The 13,295-nt window shown below is 38.7% G+C and overlaps 1 protein-coding gene across 2 annotated transcripts in view; it reads right to left on the reverse strand.

Moving 5' to 3' along the window:
• The window catches only part of GABRA3 (gamma-aminobutyric acid type A receptor subunit alpha3), a 211,418-nt gene that overhangs the window by 17,075 nt on the left and 181,048 nt on the right, over positions 1-13,295 (reverse strand). For both annotated transcript variants that reach the window (XM_049767503.1, XM_049767504.1), the window contains exon 9: positions 9,592-9,803. In XM_049767503.1, the coding sequence (XP_049623460.1) occupies positions 9,592-9,803 (212 nt within the window). The remainder of the gene's footprint in view (positions 1-9,591; positions 9,804-13,295) is intronic.

Genomic DNA, 13,295 nt, shown 5'->3' on the forward strand with positions numbered 1-13,295 from the left:
CCATACATTCAAAAGCCATTAGAGATAAGAAATGAAGCGAACAAGAGAGCTAGTACAGTGGGTAAGGTCCTTGCCTTGCATACTTCTGACATGAGTTCAATACCTTTCATCCCAGAAGATCCCCCTGAACCTTCCAGGATTGATTTCTGAGTGCAGAGCCAGGAGTATCCCCTGAAAACTGCTGGGTGTGGCCCCAAATTAAAAATGAATGAATTAATTAATTAAAAAGCAAAAATAAGACAAAATTTCCCAAGATTTGAATGAAAGGTTAAATAAGATAAAATGCTCTTCCATAGCATACAAATATGCTTGTTAGGAAATAAGTAAAACAGTCTAAGGACTACTGTGTTTCCAAAACTTAGGTAAGAATATACAAACATTTTAAAATCATTTCTAAAGAATAATTGTTTTCTTTTAAATATAGATTTTTCTTTTTTATATATTTTATTTAAACACCTTGATTACATACATGATTGTGTTTGGGTTTCAGTCATGTAAAGAACACCACCCATCACCAGTGCAACATTCCCATCACCAATGCCCAAAATCTCCCTCCTCCCTACCCAATAAATATAGATTTTTCTTTAATTTGGTTTTAACTTTCACACATGTAATCAAAGTAATGATGCATATGTTTTTCAAAGATCAAACTAAATGGCTTATAATGAATACCAGGAAACCCTATTGCAATGTACCTCAGCTTTGGATAGCAAGCAACTCCTAATTATTTTGAATTCTCTTAGCCCAAATTTATAATAGTAATATTATGCTTATACTGTTTTCAGTTGTACATATAATGATCTTTTTAAGATAAATAATTATTTACCTCCTTTGTCCAACCCTCTAGTATAATACTAGCAATCCTTTAAATTAATCAGGAATCAGCCGCTATGATTATAAATTATAATAAACAACCTTATAAATCCTTCTGGCTGCCTGTCCCAATGTGGACAGCTTTCTCTCTGGGTTTGTTAGTTGCCCAACTTTTACCACAATATTTCCTCTATTCTTCTCTTAAGAATCTCTGTCCTTTCTACTGGAGCCAAATACCATTCCTCTCTTATGTCCTACTTTCTTGTTTTAATAGACTAGCTCATGCAGTGTTTTCCTAAGTTGGAGTGCATGAAAGGAGACCTAAGAGACATTTCGGAGTTCTTGAAGGTCAGAAAACAAATCACTATACCTCTCCACTTAATTGACAATGTGGTGTTTTGATTCAAGGTTGAAAATCCTTTCTCTCGATTCTCAGCCAAATGAAATAGAACATAGAATCCAGAGGTACTCAGACATGGTCCTTTAGTGGTCAATAAGTACACAAAAAATATGAAATGGTGCAAGGAAAACCTCTTCAAAATATGGTACTAGGAAAATTGGTCAGCCACATGCAAAAGCAAAGCAAAACAAACCAAACAAATATAAAAACAAATTAACACAGATCTCTTTCTAATGCCACATCAAATAACAATGAATTGACGACCTTGCTAATAGACCTGGTTCTGTAAGATAGATAGAAGAAAATATAGGCAGATCTCTCTATGACATTGAAGGTAGAGACAGACATCTTTAAGGATTAAACTCCACTGACCAAGCAAGTGGAAGCAAAGATAAGGAAATGGGAGTACAGAAATTAAGAAGTTTTAGCATCTCAAAGGAAACCATGACCAGAATACAAAGAGAGTCCATAGATTGGGAGAAATTATTTATCTATTACTCATCTGATAAAGGTTAATATCTAATATATATAAAGTACTGGTAGAAAGAGCTACCAGGAAAAAAACACCTAATCCTATGAAAATGGGAATAAGAAATGAACAGAAAATTTCTCAAAAAAAGAAATACAAATGATCAAGAGGCATATGAAAAAATGCTCTATAGAACCATCAGGAAAAGATGAATCAAAATAATAATCAAATATCACTCCATACCACAGGGACTGTAACTCATCGTAAAGAACAGCCAGTGCTGGTGTGGATGTGAGAAAAAAGGAGCCTTGTTCACTGCTGGGAGGGATGTCGACTGGTCTACCTTTTTGGGATAATACTATGGACATTCCTAAAACAAACAAACAAACAAAAACCCCTAGGAACTGAGCTCCCATATGACTCAGCAATTTTAAACCTTGGGAATATACCCCCAAAAGAATAATCTAGAAAAGACATCTTCACCCCTATGTTCAGTAAATAGTGCAGCACTATTTACAATAGTCAAAATCTGGAAACAACCCAATTGTTCAAGAATAGATGGCTATTAAACTATGATACTTGGAATACTATGACCATAGATAAGATGAAGTCATGTAATTCTCTGTTATGTGGATAGATCTGGAGTGTATCATGTTGAGTGAAAATCAGCTAGAATGAAACAGAACAATCTCTCTCTTATGTAGAAAACAAATTTCATAGGGAAATATTAAAAGCCAAAATCAGTACAAATGAGGAGCAGGAGAACTGATCTTTAGTAGTGTTAGTAGTGTTGCCCCATTTGTTGGGTCCCATTTACTCCTTTGTTGATTGTGTATCCGCAAAGAGCTCCTAGAATGAGAAATTGATTCTCATCCTCTTGTCCCCTTTTGGGGGGAGATCTTGGTAATACTTATCTGCAGCAAATAATCCACACAGACAGGAGGGTTAAGGGGTAAAAGGTTGGGCGAAGAGAGTCCTTTGTCAGCCTGCTGCTAGCTCCACAACACACCTTGAGCAAGTCAGCCAACTCTGGCAAAAGACCTCGAAAATCTCGCTCCCAAACTATTTTTTTCGGCTCTCAACAGCGCCCCCACCTGGAAGGTCAAGGTGGGACAACAGGCAAAGAATCTGATGGAAATATTTTCATATAAAAGTAGGAAGCTTAGTACTGGGGTAGGGGGGCAGGGGGAGAAATTAGGGAAGGGAATCCTAGGACCATGGTAAAGGGGAAAAGTGCCTGCCATAGAGTCAGGCTGAGGAACAGGAGGGAAGGTGAGGACACTGGTGGAGGGTAATGAGTATTAGTGAAGGGATGGGTGTTAGAACACTGAATGTCTGAAACTCAATTATAAGTATCTCTGGACTTGTAATACATGATTAGCCAATAAAAAAAGGCAAGAGAAAAGGAAAACCTTTCTTTGTAGTTAAGGCTTATGAGATTTACTGCTACATGTCTTCTAGTATCTAGTTCAGTTGGAAAGTTTGATGACAGTCCATGGATTTTTTTTCTTTAAAGATATATTTTTTTCTAGAATCTTCTAAGATTTTTACTTCAGCCTTGGTTTTCTGAATTTTCATGATTCTCAGTCTGGAAAGTCTTGCCTTTTCATTTGTAAACAATACCTTGCATTAGGGGCTGGAGAGGTAATATGGTGGGTTTGGCACTCGCTGTGCATGCGATTGAAAAGGGTTCAGTCCTCCATACCACATAGGGTTCTCTGAGGAGTAAGTCCCAAGTGTCAGTGAATGTTGCCCACCCACCCCCCAAAAAACCCTTAGAGTTCATTTCCTTCTTGCTATTTTCTTACTCTTTATTTCAACATTGTCTTGGGTGGCCCTTACTACTCACAAATTGCCTAGCGGTACAGAGATCTCTATGATTTACTTAGTGGAAGCCGCCATCTGACCAGTATTCCAGAATACCACTATGTAAAATATGTTCCCTAAAAACACTTTGTTTCTTCATGTAAACAACATTTTACTGTCTCTGGAAAGTCTATGTTCAACTATAGATGATTCACATGTTGGCAGGTTCTCTCTCAATTAGGAACCAAACCACCCTCCTACATCTGGTGTGTTTCCTTCAGTTCTGTGTCATGGTGCTGTCATACTTGAGTGATGCCTCTCAGTTACCTCCATGACTTCCAACTCACATATGGAATCTCCTACCTTTTATGTCTTCATCTGTGTTACTGATGACATTTAAGAGGAACAGGTGAAGGATGTAGTCTTTATTTTTTGACTCTTTGATATGTGACTCTAATTGGTTGTTAAACTGTATCAACATGATTGTACTATTTTCAACTGCAATTTATTTTTACGAGGACATCACTTAAGAGTTAGATGTATTGGGGCCGGGAAGGTGGCGCTAGAGGTAAGGTGTCTGCCTTACAAGCGCTAGCCAAGGAACAGACAGCGGTTCGATCCCCCGGCGTCCCATATGGTCCCCCCAAGCCAGGGGCGATTTCTAAGCACATAGCCAGGAGTAACCCCTGAGCATCAAACGGGTGTGGCCCGAAAACAAAAACAAAAAAACAAAACAAAACAAAAAAAAGAGTTAGATGTATTGGTAAATTACCAAGTTACCTGTTTTTACCAGTTTAGAAATGTTTTCATTACTTTCTCCTAAGTTTAATTTGCATATTTCCTTCATGTGAACTCAGGCAAAATAATAGTAATTTATGCTAATTTCTCATAAAACTTCTGTATAATAATATATCCTTGGGACTTTTCCATTTTGTATGTCAACTAAGGATGTCTTCTCTCTGGAAATAACCAAAATCTATAAGGAAACTAAATATAGAAACTAATTCTTTTATTTTACTGAAATTTGAAGGCATGCTCAATTCTGAAAATAAAAAATCTAAGACTTTTGATAAAAAATCAAAACCCAGATATAATAAACTTGGGTCAGGATCTAAAAGATACTTAGGGTACTTATTGTTCTGGTTTCAGGACAAGAGAGGTCTAAAAGGTGAATGGCAAGACCTGAGTGAAGAAATAAATGATCCCTGTTTTTAAAGAAGAAAATTAGTTGTCAGACTGGTTAGCCAAAGTGTACTGGAGAACAGTTTGACAACTGTCTAGTGGCAGAGATGATAGAGGCTGGACAAATGAAAGGCTCTAACAGACACACATACAAACATAAATATGTAACTCATAGAGTCCTATGAGTCTGGGAAGCTCCTTGCTAGTTAGAAACTGAATCACATCTATAAGAGGAGTAGATGGAGGAAGCAACATAATTATTTATGCATTGGTTGTAGCAAAAAAAGCATTCTAATGAAAGAGTTAAATCTTTTGTAACGTTTTGTCAATGTACCAATCAATATTCTAGAGAATACTAATTCTTTTCTCTACTGTGAAAAACTCTGTTATCTTTTGTCTTTTCTGTGATTTTTCAAAGCATATTACTGCAATGGTTCCAGCATCACGACTCAGTTATTTTTAGCATCTTTGCTAAAGTCTTCATCTAAGTCTAGAGAACTGAACTCTTTTAAAGCTGTCCAGGGCGATCTTGATTTCACTATTTCATTCCTACCAATTACTTCCAGTGGCTTACTTTTTTCTTTTTTGTCTTCCTTCCTCTGTCTATCCACCAATATAGTTTACATATAACTAATTTAAACTCTTATATGAGTCAGAAGCTATGCAAGGATGCTTGTAAAATAAAAATCTACAAGTGGTAAGACCACCCAAGGCACTGTTTTTCTAATCCTTTAGGAGGACTGGTCTCATGAAGCAGGGTAGTGGCAGAGAAATAAATCCAAGCCAGTCAGGACAAGATTTATCAGAGTCAGCCTGCTGTTTGCCTCATGGCCGCTGCTATGTGCTCTCTGCATCTGGGAAAAACCAGCACTGCTCTCTCTTGATTATCCAGTACCCAAATCCACCAGGGTGGGGGAAGGTCCTGTAATCCAGGTTTTGGGCTTTTACATACCCAAAGAAGATATTTAGGGAAAAAGGAAATTGAGGGAACACCTTTGTTTAGGGATGTTAATTACTATCACCTTACAGATGCACCTGTCTCTCCATTCCAGAAGTTCATCCAGTGAGATGCAGAAAACTAATTAACTATAATACAAATATATGCTTTTAATATCAGGAATACTTTCCTACACCAAGAAGAATGAAAACTTTCTGGCCAATTTTGGAACAATTTGGTGGAGAAAACTATATTTCACCTGGGTCTTTTTGGTTGTTGATTAATTTTTAAGAAATTATTAGAGCTTAGGTATTTAGAATACTGTAAGTGCTTATGGTATTGATATACAGAACTAGAGCATCCCACCATCATCAGAGTAACCATAAAGCTTCCACAACTGCCCTATGTCACCTGTAACATGGTACCTTCCTTTAACTTTGTAATTGATTCTGTATTCTGATGCTAAGGGAAGGGCCAGAGAAACAGCACAGTGAATAGGGCACCTGCCTTGCACACATATGACCCAGGTTTGATGCCTGGCATCCCCAAACCCACAAGTAGTGATTCTTGAATGCAGAGCTAGGAGTAACACTTGGGTAGGACTCAAAAAACAAACCCAATGTCAATGGAATCATCTGGATCTTGATGAATGAGTAGATCTTTGCCAGAATAATATTCCAATAAGGGTAAAAATAAAAATCAAATACAGGAAGAATAAGGAAATACTTTTGGCTTGATTATAATCAGACACACCAGAAAGTAAGGGCAGGGGTGTTCTTACAGATTGTTCTAGACTGAAGACAGAGTTCAATTCTTTCCCCTGTGTTCCACAGGGGTACAATCTGGGTGGCGGGGTTTAGTTGCCTCCAATGCAGTTGTCTGTGGATCTTTCTCCCCACCCAAAGTAGATTTTTAAGAAGATATTAAGTAAAAAATATTCTCAAAAAGGTGACAGTAGGAGTGGGAGAAACTATTCATTCAATACCCATTAGATAAGGGGCTAATATACAAAATATACAAGGCACTGATAGAACCATACAAGAAAAAAAAAACATCTAATCCCATCAAAAAATGGGGAGAAGAAATGAACAGACACTTTGACAAAGAAGAAATACAAATGGTCAAAAGGCACATAAAAATGCTTCACATCATTAATCATTAGGAAGATTCAAATGAAAACAACTATGATGTACCATCTCATTGCACAGAGATTGGCACACATCACAAAGAATGAGAACAAGCAGTGCTGGTGGGGATGTGGAGAGAAAGGAACTCTTATCCACTGCTGGTGGGAATGTCATCTAATCCAACCGCTATGGAAAGCGATATGGAGATTCCTCCAAAATCTGGAAATTGTGGCATATGGTCCAGCTATACCACTCCTAGGGATACACCCTAGGAACACAAAAATACAATTCAAAAATCCCTTCCTCACAACTATATACATTGCAGCATTATTTACAATAGCTAGACTCTGGAAACAACCAAGATGCCCTTCAACAGATGAGTGGCTAAAGAAACTGTGGTACATACACACAATGGAATATTATGCAGCCGTCAGGAGAGATGAAGTCATGAAATTTTCCTATACATGGATGTACATGGAATCTATTATGCTGAGTGAAATAAGTCAAAGGGAGAGAGATAGACACAGAACAGTCTCCCTCATCTGTGGGTTTTAAGAAAAATAAAAGATATTTTTGCAATAACTCTCACAGACAAAGAGAGAAGGGCTGGAAAGTACAGCTCACGATATGAAGCTCACCACAAAGAGTGGTGAGTGTAGTTAGAGGTATAACTGCACTGATAACTATCATAACAATGTGAATGAAGGAGGGAAGTAAAAAGTCTGTCCAGTGTACAGGCGGGGGTGGCATAGGGAGGAGGGAAATTTGGGACATTTGTGATGGAAATGTTGCACTGGTGACTGAAATCCAACTACAATCATATTTGTAATCAAGGTGTTTAAATAGAGATATTAATAAAAAGGTGACAGTAGGCCAAATTAGTTTGGGGATCTCTGCTATTACCACACTAGATCAATCAGCAGCACTATTCACAATAGGCAGAATCTGGAAGCATCCCATGTTTCCAAGAATAGATGTGTGGATAAATAAACTATGGTACAACTACACAGTGGAATACTATGCAGCTGTTAGGAAAAATGAAGTCGTGAAATTTGCTCATACATGTTCTTGACTATTGATTCTTACTAGGGATTTTCTTTCTGGGTCTTTGGGACTCTAAGGGTTCTTATGTTGTTTCTGCTGAGTTTATCAAAGACTTGTAAATTTGTCTGTTTACATTCTTTGACACCACAAAGAACAAAAACAATCAGTACTAGCAAGGATGTGGAGAGAAAGGAACTCTCATTCACTGCTGGTGGGAATTCCATCTAGTCCAGTCTTTATGGAAAACAATATGGAGATTTATCAGAAAACTGGAAATTGAGCTCCCATATAATCCAGCTATAACACTCCTAGGAATGTAACCTAAAAACACAAAAACATCGTACAACAATGCCTTCTGAACATCTATATTCACTACTGCAGTGCTATTTACAATAGCCAGAATCTAGAAACAACACAGATGCCCTTCAATAGATGAATGGCTAAAGAAACTCTGATACATAAATGTACAAAGGAATACTATGCAGCTGTCAGGAGAGATGACGTCATGTAATTTTCCCACACATGGATGGAACATGGAAACTATTATGTTGAGTGAAATAAGTGAAAGGGAGAGTGATTCACACAGAATAGTCTCATTCATCTGTGGTATTTAAGAAAAATAAAAGACATTTTTGTAATAATACCCAGAGACACTAGAGATGAAGGCTGGAAAGACCAGCCCATGGTGTGAAGCTTATCACAAAGAGTGGTGAGTTCAGTTAGAATGAGTCGAAGGTAGAAGGACAGACAGAATGATCACACTCATCTGTGTGATATAACAAAATAGTATGAGAATAATACCCAAAGACAATAGAACAATGTTTTGGGAAGTGCAGTTAAGACAGAGATGGGACCAATATGATTATAATAACTACACTAACAAATATCATGACAATCTTAATGAGTGAGAAAAGTAGAATGCCTGTCTCAAATACAGGTAGGGGTCGTGGGAGGAGGGAGATGTGGGAATCGGTGGTGGGAAAGTTGCACTGGTGAAGAGGGGTGTTCATTTTTATAACTGAAACCCAACTGCAAATGTGTTTGTAATTATGGTGCTTAAATAAATATATTATTTTAAAATAATAAAAGTAAAAAAATAGAAATAGAAATTTGCTCATACATGGATGGACATGGAGAGTATCGTGCTGAGTGAAATGAGTCCAAGGTAGAGGGACAGACAGAATGATCACACTCATCTGTGAGATATACCAAAATAGTAGGACAATAGACACAATGTTTTGGGAAGTGCAGTTAAGACAGAGATGGGACCAATATGATTATAATAGTTGGAAGTGATCACTGTGGACAAAAACTGAATATTGAATGAAAGTAAAGTGATATGCAGGATATCCCTTCAGTAATAGTATTGCAAAGCATAATGCCTGAAAGTATAAAAGTTAAGAGAGAGAAAGAGAAGAGAGAGAAGAAATGTGTCTGCCATAGAGGCAGGCTGGGGGTAAGAGTAGATGAATGTAACTGAGGAAATGGAGGCAGGAAATGGTGATGGGATGGGTGTTCGGAATTGTACACGAAAATTCAACTATAATAGCTTACCTCTGTAGCTCACAGTGATTTATATTTTTTTAAATTTTAATAAAGATCACTCCAGCCTCCATCAGAGCGACCCTCTATTTCTTGCTCCCAAGCCAACACTCCACACTGCTAGAAACACTCCAGTTGAGAAATGGATTGTTTTCCCCAGTGAATAGCGCACACCCCGGGCCAGTTCCCCCAGGCTGCAGGCTACTCACTCCTGGCTCCAATACATTTCTCTCAGGGAGTGCATCCCAGCAACCCTCTGCCCAGAGCTCACCTTCACCTCCTGTGTCTCTGGCACCTTCTTTCCTTCCCAAGCCCAACTCCTTTTGGTGAAGTAGTTGACAGTGGCAAATTCAATCAGCGCAGAAAATACGAAAGCATAACAGACGGCTATGAACCAATCCATGGCCGTCGCATATGCCACTTTAGGTAAGGAGTTTCTGGCACTGATACTCAAGGTTGTCATGGTGAGAACCGTGGTGACACCTGGGGAGAGAGAAGGCGAAAATTAGTGGCCACTAGTCCAGACATGAACATGGTGCTATTCTACACTCAAAATGTAAATCAGAAAAAATAAATTTGGGAAGGGGGACCAGGGCCAGTAATCAAGCCCAAGGACTCATATAGGCAAGGTCAGTGCTTAATCACCTGATGATATCTCTGAACTTGAGAGAGAGAGAGTCGAAGAGAACTAGTCACCTTCCCCATGAAGGCAGGAATCGGAATATCTGTGCTTCTGAAAATGGACCTCTTGCTTTTGCTTAACCATCTCTATTGGAAGTTAAAGAACCTAATTGTTTATGTTTGTGTCAAAACCTCAAACACCACCTATCTTGTCAGCTGAAAGGAGCAGTCTGGAGACCCTGGCTACTGTGCCCTCAGTGCTTCTTCTGAGAGTGCACAAGAAGGAAAGGGCAGCCTCCCTCTCTAGGCCAGGTCTCAGATACTGGTGAGGAGAGCCAAAGGGTCCTTGTGAACCTACTCAGCACCAGGAAGCATATACCAGTTTCTAGTTCCCCCCTTTCCTCTTCCGGTAGTAATCAGAACCATCTCAAAGTCAGCCCTAGACTCAAGACATGGTCTGACACCAGCAGGACCCTTAGACGTCCCTATTCCCTGTGACACGCTAATCCTACAATTACTCTGGAAAGTTCTGCCATTTTACCAAGCATGATGACAATCAAAGTTATCCCAGGTTTTATTATTAAACCTCCTAACAAAGCTTACTTATAAATGAATCGATGCCTTTGGGGCAAGGGTGAGGGAATTTGAGCCCACCTGGATGTGCTCAGGACTTACTCCAGGTGCTGTGTTCAGGGTTCACACTTGTTCAGGCTCAGGGGATCATATGCTCTGCTGTGAACAAGCAAGCCAAGTTCCTTACTCACTGTGTCATCTCTCCAGTTCAGAAATGGATTTCTTTTCCTTTATTGGCCTCAGTTTAAAGATTCTCAGTTATATGTTTAAACACTTTTCTCCCCTATCCTGTTTGCTTTTTAGATTTGGAAATAACTCAAGCACCACATGGAAGATGAATAAATAAAGAAGTGTGGCATCTTGACAAAACTGAATACTACTGACTTTTGAAAAAAAATATGAATCTACTTTTTTCTACAGCTTGGATGGAACTGGAGGGGACCATGCTAAGTGCAGTGAGTCAGAAGAAAGATAGCAATAATCTCACTCAGGGGCAGAATATGAATGAAGGAAGAAGGGAAAGAAATGTCCAATGGAAGAAACTCTTAGACTGACAAAACTGAGGTTTCCAGATGGGAGTAAGAGGGTGCCTTAAAAAAGGAGCCTAGGGATAGTAATGGAGGTATATTGGCATTTTGACATTAGGCATGATGTGATAATACTAAAGCACATACTCATTTCCATTCTGAACAATACTGTTACCTCAGTAAGGAAAAATGAAAGAGAAACACTATTGTTAAATAAACTATATAAATAAATCTATAGTTAAATAAACAAAAATGCAAATGATCATTAGAAATGAACTGAAACTGATTTAAATTTAAACTTTTCCACTTAGGGGTCTGGAGCAATAGTACATTGCTAACCTGGGTTCGATCCCCTGTACTACAAATGGTCCCTGAAGAATCACCAGGAGTAATGCCTGACTACAAAGATCGGAGTAAATCCTGAGCATGCTGATGTAACCTCCAAACAAAAAAACAAGAAGACAAACCATCCCACAATATGAATCTTCAAGAAGGTGCTTATCATGTGTGAAATGTGTGTGATAATGTGATTCAGATTTGTTAGATCGATCGATGTAATTATATTCATATTGTCCATAGAGCATAAAATCTGTCACAGATGATTCTCAATAAATGGTAGCTTCTATAATTAATATGACTACCATTTAATTTAATTTAAGTTTGATTTTTAGGACTCACTTGGCAGTGCTCAGGGGTTGCTCTTGGCTTTGCACTCAGGAATCACTCCTAGCAGGCCCAGAGGACCATATGGGAAGCTGAATATTGAACCCGGGTCAACTGCATGCAAGTCAAACCTTTTGTATAATTTCTCTGGCTCCTATTATTACTATTATTTTTGTTCACGAATCCTGTTAGATTTCAAAATTTGTAGTATACTTACAATCACATGTTATAACATTAGATAATTTTACAATCATTCCAATAGTATTCTACATTTGAATACATACTGGGTATTTCAAAACTTTTAGTTTAGGGACTGGAGTGGAGAGAGTGCTTGCCTTGTATTCAACTGATTCAGCTTCGAACTCCAGCAACTCAAAGGGTTCCCTGAGCTGACCAGGAATATAGCAAGTAAGGCCTTGCATACAGCCAACCTGGGCTTGAACTTGGGCATCCCTGAGATTAGAGCCAGGAGTCACCCCTGAGAATTGCTGGGTGTGGTGGCCCCAAAACAAAAATACAAAACAAAAATGAAACTCCAAAGGGACATGTTGTTACACATATTGTTAAACAAGGTAGAAATAGTCATCCTCAGGTTGATTATTGGCCCAGGCAGAAGTAAGGCTGGACCCCAATTCAGCAAGTCCAGGCACACAAAGCCTGTATGCTGTTCCTGCTTTTCAACAAATGTAGTTGTCTGACCTGTCATATGCCTTACAGTGCTAAGTGCAGGGAAGAACAGAATTATACCACCACACAAGTGACTACATTTTTGTGGAGAATTTTTTAGCTCTTGCCTCTTGAGGTGTAATTAGAACAGTCATCTTGAGCAGAGCTTTTAATGAGGAACAAGTGGCCAGACTCTCAATCAGGCATCGGATACACTTAATGGACAGGCAAAGAGGTTTGCATTTTCAAGCTACTGAGATCTTCTACCCGGTGCTTTTCTGTTAAGACTCCTGTATAAATTCATTTTGTTCCACCACCTTCCTCTGAGAGGATCTTGTGTATTTTCTCTTCTATATTTGTTCAACCAAACCAGGAGTGGCTTGAGAGCAGGGATCTTGGCTGATCCTTAGTCCAGAAAACACCACCTCCCAGAGCAGCTGCCTGACTACTTAATGGGTTCCAGTGACCGGGGAGCTCAGTGGTCCAGCACATGCTGTGGACACTGAGAACCTGGCTTTGATCCCTGGCAGGTTTAGTCAACATAGATATTAGACTTAGGAAAATTAATCATTCATTCAACATGAATGGGTACATTTCTACCTTCCCTTGATAATGAAAACTCCCTTAAAATTAATTTTTCCTTACCTGATGTACTATCTCTCCAGCCCCCCCTTTAACATTCTTAAATTATTTAAGCTTTACAGCAACACTATGATGTTAGCCCTGTGGTCCTTCTCATTTTCCAGGTTAACAAACAGACCCAGTTGTGCAATTTGGACAACATAGACCAACAATAAAGTAGCAGAGTTCAAGCACCTAGAAAGGCAGAATCCACAGATGTTACTACTGTATCATCACTCAGGCCTCAGTCCACAAATGGTCCTCTCTTCTGAATATGTATATATTATAAATATATGTGATATTT

The sequence above is a fragment of the Suncus etruscus genome, chromosome X (assembly GCF_024139225.1).
Source record: "Suncus etruscus isolate mSunEtr1 chromosome X, mSunEtr1.pri.cur, whole genome shotgun sequence".
NCBI classification, from domain to species: domain Eukaryota; kingdom Metazoa; phylum Chordata; class Mammalia; order Eulipotyphla; family Soricidae; genus Suncus; species Suncus etruscus.